Genomic DNA, 27,720 nt, shown 5'->3' on the forward strand with positions numbered 1-27,720 from the left:
ATTTTCTTTGGAAATAAGACTACAGGAGATTTTCCCCCACCAATGTAAATTTCACATTTTTAGAAATTCTAATCCCAGAGTCCAGCTTGGCATCCTTAGCACAGCAATAATGCCAGTGGATGCTTTAGAACGAAGAATAAAATCACATTCTATGACCATGCACCGTAACGATGCTACACCACTTTACAAATGGCATCCATATCTTTACAGTAAAGAGGTTTTTTATTCACAAGACAGAATGACATTCCACATTCCCAAAATCCGTTTCATCCTAATGCAGAAGTGGCTAATTCACATACTTCAGATTTCAGGTTGACTCTCAAATGAACCTTAGTTAATGCTACTTAACAATACAGTAAAAACTGAGAGCTATAATGCTCAAATTTAATAATTTGTATGTGTAGGTGTGCCCTATAATGCTTCAGCTAGGATTACATGGAATACTCTATGAAAAAAATCTGTATTTGTGAGGTCACGGAGCGTGCTGATCTTGCACGTGTTTACAGCAGCCTTAAAGCCAGTACACAGCACTTTCCTTGCTTGGTTTTTAAGTAGAAAAGCACAAAGTCATGGTACTGGTCACACAGCAAAGTTACAAACAGAAGCAACTGTGTGCAGGATCAGAAACTAATCCGTGTTAGTTCTCCCAGAACCGATACTGTAACTGCTCCAAAAACACTGTTCAAACATCAACCTGGCATTTCCAGAACTGCAAGTCTAAAAACTCCATTCTTGGGCACTGAATCCCTATCATCAGGAATAAAATCCTGGTGTATGTTTGACCAACAAAGCCATGTGAAGAAAACAATTATTTCTTTTCTAATACTGATATCATACAGGATAATCTGAAATCTTTTGCCATAGCAATTTGCTTCTAAATACATTGTACTGTGGTTTTATCACTTATAAAGCTGCACCTCACCAAGGAATTTACATCCTTCTAACAGTACTAGAGTCACCACTAGTGATTTTGATCTCAGAGCAAATTCCAGACTAGAAAACAGGCTCAGCTTACACTAGAGGGGGTACACAGCCCTGGAGGCCCCAGCAGGCTCTGGAGCTTTGCAAAACACATTGCCAGAGCTCTCTGGTCCACAGCTGCTGCAGCACTGGCTACAGGCACAGAGGGCACAAACTCCTCAGCATGGCAAGGGAAGCCAGGTGAGAGCTGGCCCTGCACCTTCCCCAGCTGCCAGGGAAAAGCTCCTGACCAGCCCGAGCAGGGGCTGGGGGCTCAGAACTCCCCACGACCTCGCAGGGCACACAAGACACAAACACAGGGATCACTTCTCACATCACCAGACTGCACATCTCACTGGGGGAAACACCCCCACACAGCCACTCCAGCCAGCAGCTGAGGAGCCTTACTGATTTTTCAGTCTCACTGAGAAGGTCCAGTAAAAAAAACAAAACAAACAAAAAAATCATAACTTTATAAACTCTTTTCCAGGACAAAATAATCAAATTATACAGCTAATCTGTACTTAAGGAGCAACTTCTTTCACCAGCAGAGCATGGAATAGTACTCTGCTATTATCCTCATGGAATACTACTCTGCTATTATCCTATGCAATTATTTTCTTACCACTCTAAGAAACTCCTGAGTGATCTCCCATGGCCTGAATTAACTAGTGACATTTTCATGATTCTCAAAACACAACTGTTTGGCAATTAAGAGACGTTATCTTAAAATATGCATATGGAAATCACACAGTGGCCACTTCCTTCTGAGTACTTTCATGAGCTTCCCAGGTGACCCTCCTCAGCAGATTGTCAAAACTATTTATTTTTAAAGTTGCACAGCACAAGATGCACCACTAGGATTTTCAGGAATTTTTATATTTCTCACTAAACAAAAATCAGACTTAAAAGACAATACCAAAACTACCTAAAATATTGCCACAGCTGATCTAGGATGCACCTCCAACTGCTTGAGATAAAAAACACAGCAGGTGTGTTAGTTTTGCCACATTGCTTCTTTTAGTTATAGTTACCTGTATCTTACCTAAGAAAGCTGCTTCTAGTAACTTTCCAGGCAGATCACAAAAAAACAACTTTGAATTTTCAAATTCATAAAGTCACTTTTGCATTTTTTTCAAATTCTATTTCAGCAATCTGAGAGTAAAATTTCCCCCCTTGACACCTGCCCCTTGGCTCCTCCCTGACACGCACTGGTTTTTCTGTTACACTAAATCTGAATCCCTTTAAAACTTAAATAAATGGGCAAGGAGCAAAATCCTCAAGATTAATCTAATTTGTCACTCTGCCTTAAAGTCTCTCCTGAAATGGCTACGGACTGGGGGAAAAAAAGCAATTTCTGAGCAGCACAGTTCCACCCTCAGCAGCATTACTGAAGGAGTTCCACATCCTGGATTTGCAGGACTCGGGAGAGCTCTGCCTTATGCACTGCAGGCCCTCTCCCCAGGGCTTCCAGAGAATCCACTGCAGTAAAACACCACGGATGTTTAAAAAGAATATGAATTTGCACAGTCCCCATCAACCTGTTTTGTTGGGCTCAACCAGTGTTTTGATTATTACTTAGAATAAGATGAAAAGATTGAGTGATGCTTTAGAGCTCATTTAAAGCTTTCTCTTTACCTGTGCTTCTTCCATCCATTGAACTGGTTTGCTCGAAAAATCAATAATTTCTTACTAAAAACATTTAACTTTTTTTTGGGGGGGGGGGGACCAAATAGGAAATAATAGTGGTTTTTTTAATGTAGCCCTATGCTGAGGTCTTGGATAAAATGTATCATTATACACACTGTTGAAAAAGTCATTAAACAGAACAGACAAGCTGCCTAACAGTACATTCAAAGTGAGCAATGTGGATGTCCTTTTCTTTATTTCCATATTACTCACCTCAGATTTACTGATCACCCAAGAAGGTGCATTTTTTGTCAAATTTGAAAATCCACACCAACCAGCTAGAGAACTCTGCAGATGTGCTTTTCATCCTCTCAGAACATAAGACCGGAGACCAGCTGTTTTCATTAAATCAATTGCTGTAGTTACTTTCAGAAGTAAATTTACCCAGACAATTTATGATCAGCTTGCAGTAGATGTACAAGATCAACCCAAGCAAGATAGGGCAATAAGCAGAGTATTCTAAAACAGCCTGGGATTTTTTTTCCTTTTATCTTTTTTAAAGCAATGTGTGGAAATCACAGGAAGAGAAGAAAAAAGTTAAACAAACAAAAAATACCCCACACCACACCCTGTGTTTGTTATCAGCATTTCAACAGAAGTCTTAGACAGTCAGCATTCTCCATGAATCAAACCAGAAATTTAAAGAACACAGCTAAAACCTTAAAACAATCTCTCAGTTCAAGTTTACACAAACTGATTAAATATTTCAAGTTGATACCAGAATACTGTATGAATACTGGGGTTTTCCCCAATAGAAAAATGTTCTTCATTCCTTACCTCATCATCTTTATACCAGGACAAGCTCTCTGCAGTCAGGACGAACCAGTATTCCTTGGATCCTCCTTTCATGATGCCAATGTTGTTGATGGTGAGCCAGCCTTTCCGGATGACCTATGCAGAGGTGCAGTCAGGTACAAGTTTAGTTCATTACTCACTTGATAGAGTTCTGCTGCTGCATTCATTCTTTTAAATAAGGATTTGCTGAATGAAACACAAACAGGTGCATTTTTTCAGTCTCTGGGAAATTCAACAGTTTTTGCAGCATTCAAAAAAAAGTAACAAAGTGAGTATTATATTTTCAGTCTGAAGGTTGGAGAAAGAGAGAAGCCTAACTATCAGAATGTTGTACTTCAGCAACTGTGAGTGAGATAAGGGTCAGGTAAGCTTGAAGATATTTATTTGCTGTATGTGAATACATTGTGAAAGCCCATACAACTTAATCTGTGACTACACTATTCTGGTCTAATTTTTAAGGTCATCGCTAAAGGTGGATACCAGGAAAAGCACCTAAATTAAGGCAGGAAGCTGTAAGGAGAGGAATGTGAGAGCCATTTTCTTGTCATAGGATAGAAGAGAAAAAGAAAAGAGGAAAAAATCTTAGGCAGCGATAAAAATCAGGGGGAAAATAGGTAAAGCAAAAATTTATAACATAGATACAAGCAAAAGATGAAAGAAACAGATGTGAACATACCTATAAATACTAAGACCAGGAGGCTACATCATGCACAAAGAAAGGGGGACAGTAGAAACCTAAGAGAAATGAGACAACTCCCCAGCAGAAGAGTATAACCATGAAAATTCATTTACGGATGAGATGGAAACTTTCAATTTTATTGGAACAGCTGCTGTTTTCCAATATAAATGAGAAAGCAAACATTCCTTCCTATCATGCTCTGAACAAGACCACAGAACCCTCCCAACCACAAATGCAAGGAACCTCAGCTCTACTCTTTCTCCCCACAGCAACACCCTTCACTTGCCAATGGAATATTAAGACACAAAAAAGTGCTCAGAGAAGCCCTTCAGAACCCTCTCAAGAAGCTCCACGGGAACCGACTTGTGTGATCAAACATGAGTTTCCTCCTGTATTTAAAGAAATATATGAGACAAACATTCCTCTCATAGGGCTTTACAAAACCAGTAACTCCAATACCAACAACTCACCAAAGAAGAACATGGCTCACCATCTATTCTTTGCCATCTATAAAAGTTTCCAAACCAGAATTCACTCCTATCCAGTCTGGATGTTCTTGCAAGCTCCTTAAAAAAAAACAGCTTTGGTTTTGCACAGGGTAAGGGAGTGAATTATAGTTGATAACTAAACCAAAGAAGTTGCACCTGAAAAGCAGGAAATTGTATGGAAATGCACATAATCCAAGAGTATCAGTTTCATTTCAAGGAAGATAAACATGTTTTCCCATTTACTACAACCAGGCCAGCAGTGTAAGAAAAGTCCTGGTGATCCAAAAACAGGCTGTAAGTTTTCAGCCTGTAAGAAAATCTCTAAGAAAGCATTGATTTGGGTCTGAAACCACACAGTAAGGGATGAGAGAACAGGACATGATTCCTGTAAAGAAATTCAGGGGTATGGCACAAGCAGATTAGATGGAATAGCCCCTCCCACAAAGATTTCTACAAAAGTGAGCCAGGACATAAAATATTTGTGTTTACTGGGGGGAGAAACCTATGTGGAGAGGGGCATGTGTGTACAAACACACATGGACTGCTTGCCTAAGTGCAAGCTAAGGGAAACATATTGATAAGAACTTGATTACCCATCAAATCCTCATTTTATTTGCAATGTTCATTGAAGTAAGATTTTAACAGGAAACAAGTAACATGCATATACTGCCAGTGTACTGGCCTTCAGGCAGCTGCCACAGGACAAGTTGTGGAACCAAACTAATTCTATTTTTTCTTTCTGCACTGAACTATAAACAAGCAAAGGGAAAAAAAGTTGGGGGAAAGCAACAAAATGAAGGTTCTGCATTCACTTGAACTTAGTTCTGCAGGAAGGGGAGCTATATTTGTGCAGCAGGCTAAATCCTTCACAGCACGTGTTCCCATGCTATAAAGAAGCTGAAATAAGAGGCTTGGGAGAGAGGATGCTGTTGAACCACATTGTCTGCAATTGAAAATGCCATGTTACTCCATGTAAAGCTCATATCCACACACAGGAAGCCCAGGCAGGCTGGCCAGCACCTGATTTGAAGAAAAAATGTTTTGGAGAAATATCTCAGGGAAGGTAAAAGATTTGAACACAGATGTCTGTGAAGATAAAGCGGTGGTTTCTAGAAGCAAACCAGGCAGGAACACCTAAGCAGCAGGTTCAAGAACCTTACAGGTGATGAGCACTTCAAAGGGAAGGGAAGGAGCACTCTCTGCTTATTCCATCCTCTTCCTCACCATTACCACAGGTTTTGTAACAGCTTACTAAGAGTCCAATTTTCTCAATTCGACAAGAAGGCATTTATGGTAGAGGTCTCAGAACAGACCAAGCCAGCATTTTAAAAACTAAACTATACAAACCACTTAAGAAGCACTGAAGGTTTCAATACTTCTAAGGCAGGAATTGTGTCATGCTCCAGTCCAGCACATCTCCCCATAAATGTGCAACCATCATGGGGTGTGGACAGAAACAAGCTGACTTGTGAGGACAATTCCTGGTCACTGTCTCATAAAGGAAGGAATTTGCCAGTAGTTTCCTCAAAAATTCTGCATGCTGAGGATTAGAGCCAGCTGTCATTCCCACGCAACCCCGCAGAAGAGCAGAACATCAACCTACACCAATATTCTGGGTGTGTGTTTTTCATGTGAAATTTCTAGATCTGTTTATCTATACACCTCTGGGAAAACAGAGTACTGTGTTCTCTAAAATATCCTGGACTCTACAACAGGTGATAACAATCTAAAATACTAGGAAGCTGTTCCAGAGGATACCAAGAGGGAGAAGATGAGCTTAGTGTGCTAAGCCCATGTCCTTTTCATTGAATTTTCCCATTTCCGAGGCACATTATGTTAACTCTAAAAAGCTACACTTACAGAACACTAAGCATCAGTGATGGATGTAAAGGAGAGGGAGATGTTGGATCAAGGTGTAATGCAAGAAAAAGTGAGATTAAGGAACATAGTTTCACTTTCCAGAGAAGCTGAATGACACCTTAGACTCTGGCCAAATTCTCAAACAAAAAAAAAAAAAAAAACCACAACCAAACCCTCGAGCCATATTTTAGAAATCCTCCTCGAAGGTAACATTTTTCAAAGACACTTTTGAAGTTCAAAAATTCTGAAGGAGAATTATTATTTTGGAGTTTTTTAAACTGTTGTGTTAGCTATGTTTTATAGCACTTCAGCTTGAAAAATGAAAGCACTGTTTCATTATTGGTCTCACTAGCTCTTTTTCTCATTGGGTTCTATCTAAGAGATCCATTTCACTATTTTCTATCATATTTCTAAATGTCATTCTGTGCAGAGCGGATGTTAGTGACATAAGTTATGAGCCTCAGGAAGGTGAAAAACATGGGCACAGCTACTGGAGACAATATTCTGACCGGTAGCTGGACTCCATGCACAGGATGAACAAGAGATGACACAGTTCCTTCCTTCAGGATCCTGATACCTAATCTGGGTGACTGAAAAATGAAACTTAGAGCCTCTCAATGCACACGAACAAGCCAGAAGGAAATCACTTTCTCATAGTTCAGCTGCACAAAACCCAAATCATATTTGCTGTTCTTACCCTCCACCACTTCATGGATAAACAGGAAAGCAGAATTTGACACAATAAGCACATTTTATGTGTTGCTGCATGGCTTTAATTGCATTAAATCAAATAAGGCATTTGTAAAAGAAATATATTGAAAGAAATGGGACACTTTTGATTCTCTAAAGAAGTATTTGAAGGATGACTTCAAGAAAAGTGAGATACATGAAACTGGGCAGAGAGAAACACAAGAGTGAGAATCATGGGACTGGACACTCCCACAAGGAGACACTCAGCAGTAACTGTTAATGTAGCACCATTAAAGTTGTGTTGTGTAACTCCACTGAAATAATTCTGAACCCAGAACAGAACTCCCAGTATCACTCCATCTTCCAGCCACTGTCATTACAACATGTGCTACCGAACAGTAAGCACATTGAGGGAATAAAAATTACAAAAACTACTCAGGGAGGTGCCCTTAGAAGCTGCTGGTTCTTTGGATTCAGTCACGAAGATCCTCACACTACAGAAGCTGTAACGTATTAAAGGGGAAACCTATTACAGTATTTCACTGTAATTTGACAAATGTCACAGCATAAACTGATCAGATCTGCTCTGATGCTGAACACAACCGAGATCTTGTGACATTGCTTCCCTACAAATCACTGCACAATGCATTACATAACTTAAAACTAGTGTCAGAGGCTGAAGTCCTAAAAACATGTCTGCTTTAAAGAAAAATTTAGTCTTTACTGGAGCAAAGCTCTCAGGGGTAAAAACCTGAAACATACTTCCAAATATATTTAAACAAAGACTGAGGTAAGTCAAACATGAAGGGATATTAACCTAAAAAAATAGTTAAAGGCTATTTAGAACAGCAATACTCCTCTAGACTTGATAAGGTGAAAATTCAAAACCAGCAGGTCTCATGCTGCTAAATTTTGAAATATTTTTGAATGTGTTAGCTCATGGGCACCATGAGCTTTCACAGAAATACTGACATACTGACTGAATAGCTTTGTTATGATTTTTCATGATCACCTCACTGACCATGGCAAAAGTCTCCATTTCCATCTGGTTGTTTCAAAAAATTCTATAAGCATTTTTTTCCTGGGTCATGCAGGATAATAGGATTTAAGTATATCTGAAGAAAAGAAACAGCAAAGTATGCTACAAAGCAGGATTAAAGGAAAAAAGGGGTTACAAGGGGAAAAGTTACTCATTAGGACTGTAGTTCAGGCCAGCTGATAGGGTCTGAACGCTACTTGTGTCCAGAAGAAATTAACCAGAAAATTAATCAGGTTGTTGGTGTAACACTGAAGAGAGGCAGGTCAAACAAACCCCTCAGACCTAAACCTCCACAACACCTGGACAGTGCCTTAAACTCACAGTTCACATTAAGCCCCTTCTCCAGTTACAGGGCTACTTCAACCACAACAGCAAATTTTGCCACAGAAGCAAATCACCTATAAATTATATATAATCCTCCATAATCGGAGTGTCTTGCATTCTCACACACTTCATTTGGGCACATGGAGCAATGACACCTTCATCTTTAAAGCTTTATCATCAAGGGGAGCTTAAAACATTGCATTTTAGTCACCAAAACAAACCTCAGCACACAACATACACAATTAAGAGTGGGTCAGCTTTCAGGAGCCAAACCTTGCTGGTGTGCTGTGTAAAACCAAGCATTGCACAGAGTACTCCAAGCAAATGAGAAGAGAGACTAACCTGTGGCTTAAAAAGAAACTTTGTGGAGTCAGGTCAAAACCTCAGGCGGTAGCAAAGAAAAGACAAACAAAAAAAGGCCACAGATTAAGCATGAGAGGATTAATTAGTAGTAGAGGAAAAAGGAGAAAAACATGCTAAGAGGAATTTGCATTATTGTCCAAAAATAAGGTGTTGCTGTGCTCATCTTATTTTCAAGAGACGCAGAAATAGTTAATAGTTATCTGCATCATTCCAGCCCAAAGCAAGCTATTAAAAAAGAAAAGCAAAGTATTGCAAATGAGCATCCCACTAATTTGGGAAAATTCAGTGATCTTGATCTCCCCAAGGGGTTCAATTCAACTGCTGCTAAAATCCGTGCTGCCTAGACCTTTTTCCATAACTCAACATAAGTTTACTTTAAAATGATAACTAATAGAATTTGATGATGTGGCAACAAACTGAAAAAATGTACGTTTTTATCACAGATATTGCCAAATAATAGACACAATACAGAAGTTTATTTCTTACACTTTACCATCACTGAACAGGTAGTAACTTGTTATAAAATTAACTGCAGTTTAGACAATTAATTCTAATTAGTAATATTAAAGACATTCACATATTTATTTACTCATGAAGTGAAAGGGTTAGAAAAGAGTCTGTCTGTGAGATATTGATCCTCCTGGTGCTATGAAGAGAATGTTAAAAAGGCTTGAAAATATTAAAAAGGCTTGAAAATATTCATTCATAAAACTCATATTTTTCTATCCAAAGTAATTCCTTGACATAAACAAACCACCAAGAACAGTACCTGTATCCATAAACAGCATGTTCATTTACACCAGAGCTAATGTTTCCTTTTGGTTACCAGAAACTTATTTGCCCACCTTTCAAAGACAGGTTTACTATGAACAGAGGCAGTTACATCAGATAAAAACTGCTTTCCAGTTATATAATAAAATAAACACCAATTAGTCATTTTAGTTTGAGAAACATGTTAAATTATAAAAATATTAATTTGATGCAAAGTCCTCTACAACATTTGAAGTTATACTAGCTCAGACTGGTAACAGCAGGTTAGTAGCAGTTAAGTGATGAACTGCAATTACACTTTGTTGAGGTAGTGTTACAGACAAGACAGCTTGACATTAAATAGTTCAGCAGCAAGTATTCGACAAACCAATGAGTTAGAGACAAATTTTGCCCTCTGAGAAGCTAAATGAAAAAGCAACAATAAAGCTTACAGAACTTAGCTCGTACAATTTGCCTTGAAGGCGGTAGATTGGTTCCCTGAAATAGCAAATTGCAAAAATGAAGTTTTATTTCAGAAACATTTTCTCATTCTTTTCAACTCCAAACAATCAACTTACAAACATCTGCTTATTATCTCTACAATAAAAGGTTCAGCAAAGTCCTTTATACCACAAGTAACCAAGTTTCAACATTGAATTAAAAAAAAAAAAAAAAAAGCCAAGCTTTTTCTTCACTTCTTTAGAGACAAAACATTCACTCAATTAAAAAATCATTCATTTTATTTGTGTATTTTTGAAAACCAGATAATTGGTTGCTTTTCCTTTTATGGGACACTCCAAAGTGATGACAGTCGCTGTGTTTGACACATGTTCCGGCACAGCTAGATAAGAAGGAAATCTCTCCTCAGAGGGGACAGGCTGCTCTTTGAAGCCATTGCAGTGTTTAGACCTTCCAGGTTTTTTTTTCATTTTAATCCAAACCATATATTATATCAAAAATGCCACTCATGCTGGTCAGGCTCTGGGGAACCATCGCATCCAAGAAGTTGCTGGATTATTTTAAGAAATATCCTGAAAATAACTAGCAATTTCTTGGTGAGAGGAAGAAATTGAATTTCTAGCCCCAAAAATATGACTACAACTCTTGCCAAGAACTGTTGTCTACAACAGCAGCCGAATAGGAGACTTTCTGAAATTTCAGGTTTATCACTTGGATCTAAACTCAGTTTAGAAAACATTTCAAAACCTTGATCAGGAGGTGAAACCTGGATTAGATTATACCATTTCATCAGGAGCTGGAACCTCCTGAGCATTGTTTGACCAAATTGCATGTGAAAACATCAGGAAGATATTCAATACTGGTAATTCTACAAAATTTCATCATCTTATTTTTACTGCTATTTTTTATTTCATTCTCAAGTATGTACTAGTTCCATAACAATTTTTTTCTGTTTAAGACTTTGCAAAAACCTCAAAGTGAGCAGAAACTCTCCAAATAGTAGCATTTTGCTTATTTTCATCTCATATTAAGAAGAGGACTGATCCTGCCAAGTACTAAGAACCCCTGACCCACACAAAAGCAGAGAAGGAAGGCAGGCTCAGGAGGACCAAGCACCTTGCAGAATCAATCCCATATTCTTACGTGACAAAAAGAAACAATTTCATTAATGAATTTCAGTGAAGATAATAATTAACCTGAGAGCATCAACCACTTATTCTTTGTTTTTTCTGAGAAAGGCCTATGGTACATAGTCAGCAACTGTGTGATGTCAGCTGAAAGGTTTCAGAAGAGGTAAAGGCAAATCCACATTTGCTTGCTGACTTGCCCTTCACTGCAGTTCAGCTGTGAACACATCAGGAGTAGCAAAACACACAAAGCACACACAGGCAAGTACTCACCAGCATTTGGGATTCTGAAATTCACAAGTTTGCAGTTAATGACAAAACACCGATGTGTAACATGAGGATTCAAGGCACTGAACAGCATGGGAGGGAAGACACTGACCAGCAGTGCAAAGCAGCAGCAGAAATGCTAAACAGCAAATGATGATAACAATGGATGTCAGGTGGCTTTGAAAAGTTCAGCAAAACAAGGCAATGAGGACACATTTATGTATGTTTGAAGCAAACAAAGGTAAATGATACACTTAAAACAGAAAATGCAGCCAAGAAAACCAAACAGCTGGGATTAACTTGCACATGCCATCATCCATTCTCTGTTAGGTGCCTACCTGATTTCCCACTGCACTTTTGTTAACCTGACTGCTTCTTTGTTGGGCACTAAGGGAAGCAGAGGAAAAGAGTTATGCTGAGGAAACTTGAACTAAGCCAGTTCCTGAGGAATAATTTTAGCAGTAATAGTTACTTTTGATTCCAGCAGAGAAAGCTAGATTAACACAGCAAAAGAAACACAGGAAAATCACTGCATATATGTGCATATTTCAACTGCTTTTCTACCTGATGATATTTGCCTGCTAAAGGACAGAAGGGACATGCACAGCAGACAGCTCCTACCAATCATCCCCTTTGAAACAACATCCTTCTTGCATTGGTAAAGGTTACTAAAAACACGGAGAAATTATGGCTCATGTGGGTAACTTTGGAAACATTACCCTCTATAAATATCCAGAGCAGACAAAAAGCAAGCCATTTCTGTTATTTAGAGCAGTACAACAAAATCCTCCCCTGCTGGAGGCTCCTTAATAGCTTTGTCTTGACAGTTTGTTTTGGATATTATTCTAATATTTATATGCACTTTGAGGGTGTAAATACAACCAATAGATGAAGCCCTCATAAAGCTGGTTCAAAGCTGAAATCTTGTAAGAATAGAGCACATTTGAAACTAAACCATATTTAAAATATTTTGCTCAATTCTTGAACTTTGGTAATCCCAGCTCCTGAAACAAAACACACTCTTGTCTCAAAACTAAACAAGTTGCCATTAATTCTAAAAGCATTTGCATTATGTGGTGGTTTGTGTTAGGCCACAGAATTAAAATATTGCTGGAAAGAAGAAGAAAAGTGTTCCAAGAGCAGGCTTTGGCTACTCAGCCACCAACACTTCACTGGTGACAGGAAGTTTTGTTTGGATTAGATTATACCATTTCACCAGGCATTGATTCACTGAAGACAGAAGCATCCATATGCCAGCAGCTACAAAGGCTGCTCTGACAGGGAAAGGCAGAGGTGTGCTTGGATCAGAGCCTGTGGCCAATCCTGCTCTTTGGTGCACAGCTCCTGCTCCAAAGAATTGATGAAGCACCCAACTCAACCCTTGTCCAAATTCTGATCCTGCCCTTTGGACCACACTATCAAACCAGCAGTCCACATGCTGTCTGGGAGAAGATCCACAAGGATATTTATTCCATGTGCCTACTCACTGTGTTTAGCTTGATAATCCTGATCCTTTTCACCAGATAATACTGAATGTCCCTGGTGCATCATCTAAGTTTTCTTTTTTTCTTAGTTTTATCAACTCAGAAACGCTAATTATACCATTAACATCATACTAAGAAACCCATGCCTTTCAGAAATAGCCCAGCAACTGGTCCTCTATTTCATGTTCTAAATACAAATTACTCTTTACATAGATTGAAGCATGTCGCTGTTCTGAGCTATACCAACTGGAAACAAACCCAAGCCCAGAATTAGCCATTTGCTCTGCCAAACAAGACAAACGCTAACATTCTAAGATTTTGCAATTTTATAACTATGCAGATTTGTTCCAAATACTGGCCTTGTTAAATCCCTCTCAAGACAATTCACATTGCACTGTACCTGCCTCAGGTCCTGCAGTGCTGCAGAGTAGTTTGTAATATCTTGTGCTCTCACTCTTATGACCAAGCTTCACAGGACTTAGACTGTTGCTGCAGCTGCATGAGACAAGGGGCTAGAAGGCTCAGCAGAGGAAAGGAAACACCAGAGAATCAGGGGAATCTGTAGTCCAGGATGTTTGGATACTGCAGAAATCCCTGTGCTACCCAATTTATTTCATTTTTCAGTTCTAACATAACTGCTGTAACAATAATACACTTACAGTTTCAAATTAGTATTTTCTCCTGTTTGTCTCATTAGTGAATATATTTTAAATTCTTCTTTGCTATCCAAATTTTCTCTTTTAGTTGAGCAGAAGTCAACAAGGCTACTTTCCTTCCCATCTGTTCCAACCTAGAGAAACCCTTGCTTAAACTTACCAGTGAACTTAAGCCAAGAGTCACTTGTTATCTGCTTATGCCCCATACACAGCACTTGGGGATTTCCAGATCTCAGCTGGCAAAAGAGGCAGCAGCTTTCCCAAGAAATTGAACTTGGGAATTGTAAAGACACAACAGCAAGGACCATGGAGGCTGCAGGAGCAGCACCCATTTTTCCAGGGGAGAAGCATAATGAAACAGCTACAGATACACCTGGAACTCCAGAATCCAGTACTATAAAATATGGAAAGTTCCAACTTGACACAAGGAAAAGTCTTTTCATACTGAGATGAGGCAAGCATTGGAACAGGCTAGCATAGAACGGCTGGAGAACCTCCAATTTTGGGAATTCTTCAGATCTGATTGGACAAAATCCTGAGTAGCCTGGTCTGAACTCAGCATGGACCCTCCTCTGAGCAGGAGGTGGGACTATGTGACTTCCCAAGGTCACAACACACACCATGAATATACATGGAGTGTTTTTAGCAGCCTTTTTCCTGTCAGAAAAGGATGAAGAGCAGTAAATAGCAGGCAGGTTGTTATCTTGACCTCTAGAAGGCCAGCCACCATTCCTACAACATCCTGTTATTTGTCAAGAGAACTGATAACGATATGTAGGACTCGCAAACAATTCTAGAGAAAGTTGCTCAAACCACACACACAAACAGTGCCTGGCTTTGCCTTCTCCCCTCTCAGCTTACTGAACTCCACATTTTAAACCTTCAAGGCACACTGCCAAAGATGTGCACCTTCCTTCACTGTGCCAGCTAGAATTGGCCACACTCAAATACATACTGTGGTGCCAAAATTTGTTGCCAGCATCTCACACAGCCAAAACCTGTTGGGATTCCAATCACTGTTATGGCAAATACGGCATGAATGTGTCTGAAGGAATGTTTATTCTTCAAAGAGTGAAGACATCTTCAGTGTTTTTACTAGTGTCAAAATGTTGGTATGAAGTCCCTGAGGCACAACTTGCTGGAAACTGAGGGAGAACATTCTGGAAAATATTCTCACTGCCTTTTCAATTAAGTGAGGAGAACATCAAACCAGGCCCTGCAGGGCATTCTGCTACTATTATTCTCTGCAGCCAAACAGCAGGCACACTTATAATTCAGTGACATCCATTATTCTGTGCAAAACTGTTTCACACAGAATCACAGCTCCTAAAGTATGTATTAATAACAATGTGGAAAGACCACCAATATCCATTTCTGTGTCCTGAAATGCGTGTGACTCCAGACTAAGACATAAGCTCCAGCTTCAGTGAAACCAGGCTTGTGAACTGGGTGAAGACTCCCCTGCAACTGGGACAGACTTCAACACTGTGGCTATTGAGAAAGAGCACGGTCCTGCATATTTGGGACTCTGCAGCCTGGATCTTCACTGTCATACTACAGGACTTGTCATCTGAACATAATGAAAAAATGCCAAGCAAATAAACAAAAAAGCCTTGCAGTGTCTTTATAACAAATTTTCCATGTACTTACTTTGCAAAGCCAATGAAGTCTTCATGGTTGGTGTTGATATAAGAAACCTGGATATCAATGAGCAGCAGCATCTATTATGGGAGGCAGGAGAGCAAAATAGGATGGGTAAGGTGGAAGAGGGAGATTGAAGAAAAGGAAGGAAGAAAAAAAACCAGAACTCTTGAGTTCTCTGCATTACAGAATATTGTTTTCATAATTTTTCAAGCCAAAAGCAATATTTTCTAAATTCCACCGCTTCTGTTTCTGTGCTTGTTTAATAAGTTAGACTACAAAAGTCTTATTCCCTCTTCCTACTTTTTTTCCTAACAGACCTCATTTTTCACCTTCTTGGCCTTTGTCCATTCCGTTAAGATCAATCATACGCAGCCAGAGAGAATTTTAATAATTATATAACAGATTCCAGCTCTGCATTTTGCAAGTTAAGCAAATTCTGCCTATCTTGAGCATTCCAGCCAAGTCAGCAAGGAACCTAAACCTTAAACCTAAAATCCAGGTACGTACACTTTCTTTATGTACCACACAAAGAAGTGATAAGTAATCCAGTCCCGGCCCAGAAAACATCCAGTCCAGCCTTCCTGGTGTGCACATCTGGATTGAGAGATGGGCTATCAACAAAGTAACACAATGATTTGTGTACTTGTCACTTGTCAGTCTTTCAGCAGCCCGCAGAGAATTTGATTCAACCTTGACAATCTAACTCAGCAAAGAACTTGCTAAGATAATCAGCAAACAATTCCTTCCCACCCTCCAAGAGGCTCTGGAATATGCATGAGACTGCATTTCACCCCTGTCTTTTCAGACTCCCATTTATCAGAGAGAGCAAGGAAAGAACCTGTTGTTACCAAATGGTGGCATGTCATCTCTTCAACCTTATTTCTGCACAGCTTCTCAAATAGAGCATCACTCCCAAATCCTTCATGATTTCCAGAAGATACTAGAGCCTCGTTTAGACTCAAATCCCCACTATGTTTTTGCTCCATCTCTTACCTCTGAAAACATTCTCACTAATGTTTTGATTCATTAAGGATAACTACTAACATCAAAAATAATGATGTAAATGTGACAATAACATATTTGGTCAATTTTTGGCATTTACAAAAAGCTCATATTTTGTTCTTTGTTCTGAGAAATAGTCAGGTATGTGCATACAATGAAGAACGGGAGAATAAAAGTCAATTATTTTAAACAACTTGTATTTTCTCCAAAATTTTGAGATAATTTCTCCAAAATTTTGAGTGTTCTGACTAGAATTCCCTGTAAGGAAAAGCCCAGCTAACATTTTTCTTTGTTCAATTATTTTTATGACTACATTTGCAGGACAGATTAAAGCAGCAGCAGGATGTGCTGCACAACTCCCTAACTTGCACAGGGATAGGACTAGAGAGCCAGGAGTCCAGAACAGCTTAGGAGGTCTGCTGGGCTCTTCTTCCCCAAATATTTCTGTTGTCACACTCTGCACTCTCCAGACAATAATTCCCGATTTCTCTTCCACTGGATTTTCTCAAGTGTAATCTCAGATTTGCAGTTTCCTGGATTTGGAATGTTTGGCTAAGTGATGAATGCTTTAACCAAATTTCTCTGAATTTTTATTTGTTTTTTAGCTTTTTTCAAACTTGAAGGAAAGCTTGTCACTCCCTCATGGGTCCCCATACAATTGTTTGTGAGCCTCACTGTAATTAGGGTGAGGGGTGGGTGCATGGGATGGGTATGTTAAAAACACCTGGAAATAAAGTAGCTATTGCTGTGTGCGTTTGTTTAATCAATATTGATTTCCCACAAACAGCTCTAGTGGCCCAGCTAACAAGTTGGCACACTGGCACAGGAACAAGCCAACACTACTTCACCTTTCTGTAACAATTCTAGTCTCTGTTAAAGTTCAGTGGTAAAGAAGCAATTTTTCTTCCTCTCTAAAATGTGCAGCCTATTTTAAAAAATATAAATCTTTCACTGTCCTACTGCACTTTGGATGTAAGAACTATTCTTCCTCACACACTTCCCCAAACTGTCACATCTCCTATTTATTCTCACCTGATCCTTGGTCTTCTCTTCTCTTTCACGAATGTAGCCAGCAACAATTCTTTCTGTTTCCTCACATAACCTTGGATATGTTGCCAACTGAAACCAAAAATTAATAGAAATTTACACCTGCAGAGGGGCTTCAGTGGAATACAAACAGGGGATCCTCCAGCTTTCCTCTTTGGAAGAAAGCAAATATTATAAATGCTTGGGACTAGAAGTTAAACACACTGCAAAGCAAGCCTTACTTGCTGTTGTTCAGGGACTGGAGAGACCTAAACCCTTGGACTGTTGCTGTTCTTTTCCTCCAGGGAACACTGAGGAAGAGACACTTTGGACATATGAAACACAGCCTATCTGGGGTGAGGTTTCTCTCTCTTCTACTGGGCCTAATTCCAGACTGGTGCGCTAAATGATTTCCAAATTTCTTGTTTTTTTAAAGGCTCCACCTTGTGGCAACAGCTCTACATAACAATACTGAAAAAAACAAGATACAGTGGTAAATTTGGCAAATACCACTGGGAAGAGCATCTGCACAGTTAATTCAAGTGATATGTCTGGAAGACAAAAGAGAAAAAAAACCTGGAAACTCTGCTGAAAATATAGCAGAGAATCTGCTTCTCTTTGTTCTTTGTCCTTCTGGTTTTAAGAAGTATCTCCTTTTACTTGCTCATTGACATAAAAAATTTTGGGTTTTTTTCAGAAAAAAAAAATGCAAGAGGATATTTCTCAACAACCTCATCATACCTGTGCTCACATCCCAGAATCACTCCTGTACTTACTCTTATGGGGTACCCTGCACTGGGATGGTGGGACAGGCAGATAGACAGGTGAGACTGCAAAAGCAGCCAGTGAGCTAAGAAGTGAAAACATGGTTGTAAGGAGGCATCTCTTGACTCAAAAACACCTCTCACCATAAGAATAAAAACAAAGGAACCAAAAATTGAACTTTTCCATCATTACATAATTCTGAGCATTTTGCAGAAGTTGCAATTAATTACCTGAGGAAGACCTACTCTGTCCAACAAGTGACTGAATCAGAAATCTCTTATAACACCATAAAATGCAAGTCAGGCTTTATGTTATGTACTATGCCATTACATTTTACTTACATTACCAGATCTATGTGCAAGCTACCTTTTTAGTGCACTTCTTGACAGTGTTGATTAACTCTTGCATCACCAGATCCACACTTTTTAAGCAAGGTCCTTTCAGCTTAACTATCTGTTTTTTAACAATGGCTTCAAACGCCATATCTGGAGTGAACAAACCTGTTCTGTGGACATAAAAGAATATATAAGACAGTAATAAAAACATGAGGCAAGGAAGATTTTTTTTACTAAATTGCTCAAATCTTCGCTTTCAGAGCTGAGTAATAACAATCCCTACACAAACAGACTTCCACGGAACTAAATTTGCTTTTCTCAAAGGAAGTGTCATTCTGAGTAAAAGTATACTCATAATATAAGAATATAAGTAGAAACATGCTTGAAAGATGAAACTCCTTCAAGAGAACTACAAGAACTCTAAGAAATACTGCTATAATGCAGAAAAGCCTCAGCAGCAGTGCATCAAACCTTAGGGATGAGTGGCAGTTGCAAGCATTCCATGCACAATCCCTTGCACAGCAAATCCATAAGAATCCTATGGCTGCCCTTTTCACTCACACCAGAAAATTAGGTTTTGTTACTTAGAGTCTGACGTGGAGAATTTCACAGTTGGTTACTGCAGAGTAAATGAACCTGTAAACAGCTACCCCACAGACCCAGTTCTAAACAAATGAGCCTTGCTTCTCTTTCAAACACTCTTCTCCAAGGTCTGCCTTGGTAGATAAATTATATAAAAAAACTAAACTATAAAAGCACACCCAAAACTATCAGTTCACTATGATAAATCAAGACCTCTCCAGCAATCAGGCAAGGAAAGTTCAAATACTGCACCATGGCTACCAGTGTCAACCATCTGAGAATTTACCAATTAAGTAACAGAAGAAACATTTCCCAAAACTCTGAGAGCAACAAAGCTTGTAAGCAATGCTTTGGGAAGCTAGTCCCCCTGTATCAGGTGACCAGGCAAGAAAACATTGGAGTACTTGCCTGATCCCATGTATGTTCTTGATGGCATAACTTATCTCTCTCCTCAGTTCCTTCTCGTTGAATTCCATCTAGAGGAACAGCAGCACACAAGAGCACATTAGGGGAAGGCTTCAACAAAACACAAAATATCCCCTCTCCCTCTATAACAATAAGACAAGCAAGTTCAGCTGTTGAAATAGTCATTTCTAATTACACCAAACAATGCATAAGTATTTTAAAATGTTTTACCACTCAGGCTACAGGCAGCAGTAAATATTGTTGAAAATCACACACTCTTCCATTCCAGATATACCAACAGCTGGAATGATTTTGAAGAGTTGACAGAGTAAGCCAGAAACAGGATTTGGAAGACTCCACGTTTTTTTTTTTTTTAAGCCTGGTTTCTTAAAGTGGTGCAACTTCCGTGATTATGATCTGTTTATCCTCCCCTTCCCATTCTACAGTTTTCAACTAAATTTAAGAGAGGAGTTGTCCCAATTATGAAGTTATAAAGCTTTTCTTTAAGCTTCTTGGAAGCCAGCTTGCTGGAAGAGAAGTCAGTGTTGTCTCAAATGAAAGGGTCATTGCCTAAGTCAAACCATCACAGAATGATTTGGGTTGGAAGGGACCTAAAGGTCTATTTTCCATAACTCTCATTTTAATAGATACCAGCCACTTGAACACAAGTCAAATTTACCAACTGTAACTGCTTGCCTGCCCCATTTAACCAAAGAAAGATGCCATTTGTAATAAAACAAGAGGAGAGCACAGAAAATAGTATGAAATAGGATTATAATTATATTCTAATTCTTGTATTTTAGAATTCTTAACATGTCTCAGTGTCCAATCCTAGAAATTAAGTCAAATGTCTCAATTACAACTTCATGTAATTTCTTCCACAGTTAAAAGCATATTCTTTAAATCAGATCTTTGCTTGGCTACACTACTATCAGTACAAACATAAGGATACATAAATAAAATAAAGCACATCAGCAAGATGGATAAATACCTTTACGAGTTCAAAGGGAAAACGTTCATGGAAAATACGATTGATTTTGGCACCTCCTGAAAGTTCCAGCGTATCAACTTGATCTCCTGATCCTTCAATTCTTTTTTCAAAGTCCACTGAAAACTGCTGTACCATCCTAAATGGCAAAGGAGGGGAGGAAAGGAAAAAAAAAACAAACAAACCCCAGAACAATTTAAGCATATAAACTACCAACTCTTATTTCAATACTATTCAACTAGTACTGCCTATTCAAACATATTTAGCAATTGCCAAAAGTATCTGTACAACTGATTCAGCCAAGTTGCCAACCCATAGAATCCCTACCTACACATCCCCCTGCATCCCTGCTGTCTTGCAGTACAGTCTAATAGCATGATGTGAATCCAGTGCTGCAAAATTCAGAGGAGATTGGGAAGGAACTTCCTTTCCCCATGTCAAAAGGCAAGCCCAAGAACCAGTACTAACATGGTGATGTGTCAGTACCACAATCTCCAGCTTACTTGGCTCTGCTTTCACTTCTGCAGCAGAAGCATTCAGAAAAAAAACCCACAGGAGAGGTCTCTCAGTCATGGAAAAGTCAAAGGTGATGTCCCTCTGTTTTTGCAACCAAAACACCTGGAGTAAAGTCCCAAGGAACTGTCTACTCTTTTGGACACAGTTGTTACCAAAATAAGGAGTAAATCAGAGTCTTCATCTGGCTCAAGAAAGCCTCTCTAGTTCAGCTGATTACTTTCCCCTCTGAATTCCAAAGTTTTAATTAGAGAATGAATCCAGCCCCAAACTTACACATTAGCACAATCCAGTGCTATTACCATCTATCCCAGAGAAATTAGAATGCTGAAAAGCTCCGAAACCAGTCAGAGCAGGAATGTGACAACAGGCATATAAGAGAGAAGAGCTAGGTATATTTTACACTTCTCCTTCTTCCTTGACACGCTTTCACTCTAAGAGGTAAATTTTATTTGCATATAAACACAGAGGGCTACAACTAAAGAAAAAGAAAATGGGAGAGTGAAAATGGCAGCTCTTTCAGGTGAAAAGATAGGCAGTACTGAGTACCCAGCATCCCTGGAAACAGGCCAAGGAAGGAAGCAGATGCAGCAAAGCAGCAGGTGCTGACTGGTGTTCAATCCACAACATCAGCATGGACCTTTCTCCCTGGTGCTAAATCCACAGTCAAGACAGGGCTGCGATTCCACCTGCACTTGATTCCAAGTCAGATGAACAGTCATCTCTGTTCCATGGCTGGTATCAAAGTCTCACCAGACAGACTTATTTTGTGGATGAGACCCAAACCAGACAGTGACTTCAGCAGTGAAAAATCAGTTCAGAACTGATGATGATAACCCCCAAGAATTTGCCTCGCTGCTTTCTGAAAGCACACAAGCTTTTACTGACAACTCCTGCAGCAAAGACCTCTGGGTCTTAGGTGCACAAAATATAAAGAATGACCATCTTTGATTAATTTTGATCTTGCCATCTCTAGGTTCTTTTGGACAGACAGGTTTTTATACTAGAAAAAGAAGAATTCTTTATTCTTCTTCCAGTCTCCTCACCTTACAGACTTCCAAGACAATGTCTCTCCCTTGCTTGAGGTCATCTTTTTGGCAGACAGAAGAATATGTCTACACAATCAGAAGCAGTTTTTTACCTTTGATCATCTTTGCTGCACATCTTCATGCCTTTTCCTTGTGCTGCTTTCTCCCTTTTCTAGGATTACTAAAATTAATTTAGGGAAAATTCTGTTGAAATTGTAGAATAAAGTGTTCTGGAACATCAAACACAGAAATCCTTGGAGCTTGTGTAAAGAATCTTTAACAATATCCTAATGATTAAATTTAAACCAATCAGAAAGAAGGGGCAAAAAGGCAAAACAAACCCATTCAAAGTGAAAAGCAGACAAAAGACACTCACTGCAACAGGGCTTTTGTTTTTCTGGTGGGATCTTCTGGTCTGAAGTTTTTGTATACCTCTACTTCATGTTCTATAGAAAGCAGCTGGCTCTGGAGTTTGCTTCTGAAGGCTGGCAGGGTATCCCGAATATGATTGGTAAGTTGCTAAAAAGCAAATAAAGGTCTTTTTATACTGTTGAAAAGATGAAAGCAGGAGCACAACCATTTCCTTCTGACTGCCAACCATATCAGCCATGACCTGTGCTAGTTTACCAGTGTTGTTCCTTTTGATCTCTGATGCAATGGAGACTTTTAAATACTCCTTGTGCACACACATTGTAAGGAGGCTCAAAAAATTCCTTCATCCTCTCACTCACTGAGCCCTGTTACTAGGCACCTGTTTAGTTACACCTGAAAAAGTTACACACATTACACAGATAATTTAAAATTACCTCTCATCTCTCTGTGCTGATGCCACACTCCCATTTTGCTGCTTTTCTTAAGGGTGCTTCACAATTCCCTATATATTTGTTGAGCACAACAACTCCTTTATGCTACAGCCACAAGGCAAAGTGGGAAAGAAAGATATTCTGAGCACCCACAGCATGTTTTTATATATATATATATATATATATATATATATATATATATATATATATATATATATATATATGTTTCAATGTGTTAGGACAGCACTGTCCATGACTTACCTGTGCCATAAATTCCTCAGGTATTGTACACATTTTTTAATTAAAAGCAAACTGGACTTCTTCCACTATGCCCCAAACCCTCTCCCAATCCCAGCCAGACAAGCTATACATTTAAACTGTCATACACTAAAATATATAGACTCAAGTTTAAAGTTGCTCAGCAGACTGACAGGCACAAAATCAAGAGCTGGAGTTTCTCTGGAGCACCACCTTGTGGATACAAAGAAACTGAAATATCACCTGAAACCACAATAGGTCCCCAGTATCTTAAGGACAGAACTTATGTAGATCTTCCCATATGTAACACTGCACACACAGAAGAAGCAACAGGGGATCAACAGTTCCTACTGAAGTAGGTAAATATTGAAAACAGCTCTCTAAAAAGTTAATAGCATATAAAGCAACAGAAGTCAGGACAGACAAGACAGTTGAAAAGTATGTGCAGCTTGTGTTTCAGTCCCAAACTAAGACATATGGATTAAACTTACAAGATGTAAAACAAGGCAAAACATTCTAAACACAGAAAAACGCAGGGTAGAAGCAAGTTCTTGCATCCTGATGAAGACTTTGGCTCTGATGCACAAATAAATGGCATTAGTAGTCTTTTTGAGGGAGCCCAGAGCATTTCATAGCCTGGCTTTGCAGCTACAGCTGCAAAGTCACTGTAGCAAAAAATTAAGCAGACCAGCTATTTAGTTTTCTACTTTAATCAGGAACATCCCAGCTGTTTCCAGCTGCTGTCCAAAATGGACAAAGCCAGGCTGACCTGGTCTTTGTCTATTCCAGATGAAAATCTGCAATTTGACAGTGAGCTGGATAAAACAGTATTAAGTTTGACTTGTAGGAATACCAAAAACACTGGGCAACTGGCAAGTTAAATGTAACAACTGAGGAATAGGATGGGATACTTCCAGAGAGGGAAACCTTGATTTTGATGCCCATATTCAGAATTCTAATGAAGAGGGGAGTGCAGAACTGCCAGTAAAAGTCAGAAACTACAACTCACAGCAAGCTTTTGTATCTACATGCAATATACAGCTTTGTTTTTACCTTCTGCAAATTAAAAACACTGAAAGCAGGAAAGGATGAGTGAGGTTCAGAGACCAACTTCATTTTAATACAGTTTTTATATTGGCCCTATCATTACAAAGATGCCTTTCACCACAAAGGTATCAGGTCTTACCTGGTTTAGAACTTTCTGGAGATATGGTGTCCCCATCCGATCTGCCATGTGCCTGTAGGATGGGTGGGAAAGAAAGAATTTCCTTTCTGCTAGAAGAGCTGCTTTTATGTCCTTCTTCCCATCAATGTCTTTCTGGCTTCTGTTCACAACACCAATATAACCTAAAACAAGACAAAACCAATGGGTAAATCAATGCAGCTATTGCCTGAACCACGGAATTCATCTTAAATAGAACCAGACTGTCTCAGCTCAAACAAAACTTTCCAATTCAGGCATTCTGGATCATGTTTACAAGTAGAATAGTAACCTTAGCACTGTCTAAACTGTTCATTCTGTTTACATATAACAGATAGACTTCCTTTTAAATCACCCACCACCAATTCAAATAGAGAAATATCTGAAACTCCGGTGAAGCCTAAAGAAACCACTTCAAAAATAAACAAATAAAAATCCAAAATAAAACTGAAATGCACACATAGGTCTACACAGAAAAATTATATGGCATTAACAAAATACAAAAAAAACTTCTTCTCATTTGCTGGACCAACATGTTCCATAGGAGGAGACAGCAGACTCATCAATAGATTACAACTAGAATCAAAATTCTTGATATTATTAACAGAATGAGCAAATGTAGCAGTAGCTGCCAGACATGGAAAATTTCTGACAAGGATCAAAACTGGTTTACAGTGAGATTACCCAAGCTCTGGTGCTTGCTTCTGTCATAACACAAAGAAAAAACATTCTTTTGTTAAAAGGAATCTGGCAGAGAAAAAAAAAATACTGGCTAATGCCATGTGCTGGCATTACACTGCATATTACAGAAGAAGCAAGGATTTTCCAGGTCCAGAAGGGATATTTTTAGCACAGCCACCTTTATGTTTGCTGAATAGATAACTGCAAACGCAAGGAACACATCAAGTCCAGCATAACCTTTGATTCATCTCCAGGACTCCCAAACACCATCCTTATCCAAACCACTATCTGACTGCAAAGCATAAAGGCAACTGAACATTCTCACCTCTTCGAAGAGGGAGGAGTTTGTTTTCTAGAACTTCTCTTGCATCTGTTCCTTCATCCATCAGATCCAATTTTGTGATCACACCGATGGTTCTAAGGCCTGACCAGAGTGGAAGCAGGAGGAAAAAGTTATTGAAGAATCGTTTTGAGTCAGAAGAACAATTATACCTTACAATTATGTTAAAACATATTTGTGCCCTTCTCAAAGCTATCACACAATAACAGCTCCACCTCAAATTATGATATGTCTGGAAAAGAAGGGAACATAATTGCCAGTGCTGAGCTGTGTTCCTCAAAACTCCTTAACAAGGCTCAGCATCCCTACAATATGACTGTATAAAATTGATGATGGAAGTATCCAGAAATCCAATCAGCACCATCCCCTATTTTGCCCAGTACTACAAAACTTCATAGATAAGCACTGCTGCACTTGCTTATAAGAGATAATGACAACATTTTTAAAATCCATTTACAGCAACATTACCCAAACAACACTGAGCTAACAGTTATATTGTGATGCTGAAGATCATATGAGAATGTAAATAGACATCTATATTACATATTATAAATTACAGAATCTCCCACAACAGTTGGTCTGTTATTTTCAATTATGTTCTTACACTTGAGAACAAAAAGTGGTGACATTCAATCCTGCTTACCCTGAGGGTCCACTTCCTTTGCCAGCTTCAGGGCATCTGAGTTGGCCAGGTCAGTGTTAGCTGGAGTCACAGCCAGGATCAGGCAGTTCTCCCGAGAGATGAACTGCATTATCATGTCTCTGATCTGCTGCTCAATATCTGGAGGCTGATCCCCCACTGGCACTTTAGTGATTCCCGGCAGATCGATAAGGGTCAGGCTTAAGACTACACGGACAACACGGATCATAAAACTGGTTAGCGTGCCACACATGACAAAGGGGTCTACACATCTATGGCTGCAGACAAGTTTTGGTCACATAAAACCCCACAGAACTACCTTTACAGGCAGATAAATATGTCAACAGTTGTCAACAGTTCAAACAAAAAGCCTGACAATCTGCAAAGACTCGTTTCCCTGTTGGTCTTACATCTCTGGATTTATTAGTACTATTTAATATTTGAAATACTGTAACTGGTATAAAATGATACTTATACCAAATATCCTTGAGGGCTCTAAGACAAATTAACATGGCTTTCTGAGCTTTGTCCAACAACAGGAGCACAGGCAACAGACCACTCTCATTGCATCCTCCGAATAAACCAAAACAGTTGTCTGGATTCTTTTAAAATATATTGCTTCTCTGACCATGTTTTCAACTCCAATTAAGAAATTCCCAAAAAACAATCAATAGCTAGCCTAACTTATATAGCAAAACTGTTGTTTAGGGGCTTGGGGATGTGTTGTTGGTTTGGGAGTTTTTTGTTGTTTTTTTCAATCTGTAACATCATCAGAAAAGTCAGAAAGATGAAAAAATTAATCTATTAAGAAAACCTGGTTTGCTCTGGTATGATTTCCCTAGTAAAGGCCACAGGGCCAACTAGAGGCATCCTGGCTTGGGGTAAGCATCCTGCTACTGGGGTAACAGGGCATCCTTCAGACAAATAAGAAAAATGCAATTCCTAAGAAGGAAATATCAGAAGTGTAGTTGGAGTGTGTTTAATATAGACAACCATGGCTGAACTAAAAGATTGATCCTAATAAAACAAAGCAAGAGCAATAGGTAGGACATTTTTACTTTCTCCTGAAGTCAGCATGCTCAACAAACAAGCTTTGAGGCAGGGGATTTAGCTGAGCTTTTCTGCAGCTAGAAAAATGACGTGCTTCACTCAAACATACCACTTTTGTCCTATATCAAAGACAAATTCAATGGAAAACATTTTCTCTAGATTGTCTTTATTAAACTGGACAGATGGCAACCAGAGGAACCAACTTTGATATATACAGGGGGTCTTCACCAGGAAGCAACTTCAAACACTATTATTGTCTGCTTATATCTTCAGTGACAGCAAACAGTAAATTTTCAGTAAGGCAGGGAGACACAGAGACTTTCTAGATCAAGGAATTCCTCTGGAGAGTGCCAAAAAGAAGTTTTGTTACTATGTCCCATCACTGGTCTTTACTAACTCAGCCTCAAAACTTTTCCAGCCCAATAAGCAATAAGGCAATAAGAACAGATACAAAAGGTGATGGCTACACAGACGGAGCTACATACTATGTTTATATGACATAAATGTAAAGCAGAATGATTTTACCTACCATGTGGAGAATATATTCTTAAATTAATAGGAACTGAAGAAATGCCTTTGTTCATTCCTGTTACTCTATCTGTTTCTACTTCAATTTCCTGACGAACTTCATCAAAATCAGTAAATTTCTTCCCTTTGCAGTGTAGAAATTCAGCATACTCTGTCAAGAATACCAACAACAATTCTGTGTTTCACAGGCTCATTGACTTGCACACCCACTTCCAAGCCCCCAGTGTTCTTCAGATGTGTGGGCACAAAAATTGGTCATCATGGCTATCAGAAAAGCATTATTCTGACTGCACATATGAAA

General features: G+C 39.0%; 1 protein-coding gene across 2 annotated transcripts in view; it reads right to left on the reverse strand.

The window, feature by feature from the left end:
- DNM3 (dynamin 3) overlaps positions 1–27,720 on the reverse strand; it is a 167,062-nt gene that overhangs the window by 114,102 nt on the left and 25,240 nt on the right. Inside the window, exons 3-15 of one of the 2 annotated variants that reach the window (XM_068199307.1) lie at positions 27,421–27,570; positions 25,845–26,048; positions 25,187–25,285; positions 24,166–24,326; positions 22,295–22,437; positions 20,381–20,516; positions 19,393–19,460; positions 18,434–18,572; positions 17,309–17,395; positions 15,281–15,351; positions 11,829–11,877; positions 10,106–10,135; positions 3,427–3,540 (exon numbers count right to left, since the gene is read on the reverse strand). In XM_068199307.1, coding sequence (XP_068055408.1) covers positions 3,427–3,540; positions 10,106–10,135; positions 11,829–11,877; positions 15,281–15,351; positions 17,309–17,395; positions 18,434–18,572; positions 19,393–19,460; positions 20,381–20,516; positions 22,295–22,437; positions 24,166–24,326; positions 25,187–25,285; positions 25,845–26,048; positions 27,421–27,570 — 1,451 coding nt within the window. The remainder of the gene's footprint in view (positions 1–3,426; positions 3,541–10,105; positions 10,136–11,828; positions 11,878–15,280; positions 15,352–17,308; positions 17,396–18,433; positions 18,573–19,392; positions 19,461–20,380; positions 20,517–22,294; positions 22,438–24,165; positions 24,327–25,186; positions 25,286–25,844; positions 26,049–27,420; positions 27,571–27,720) is intronic. The other variant, XM_068199308.1, reaches the window with a different exon arrangement.

The sequence above is a fragment of the Anomalospiza imberbis genome, chromosome 9 (assembly GCF_031753505.1).
Source record: "Anomalospiza imberbis isolate Cuckoo-Finch-1a 21T00152 chromosome 9, ASM3175350v1, whole genome shotgun sequence".
NCBI lineage: Eukaryota > Metazoa > Chordata > Aves > Passeriformes > Viduidae > Anomalospiza > Anomalospiza imberbis.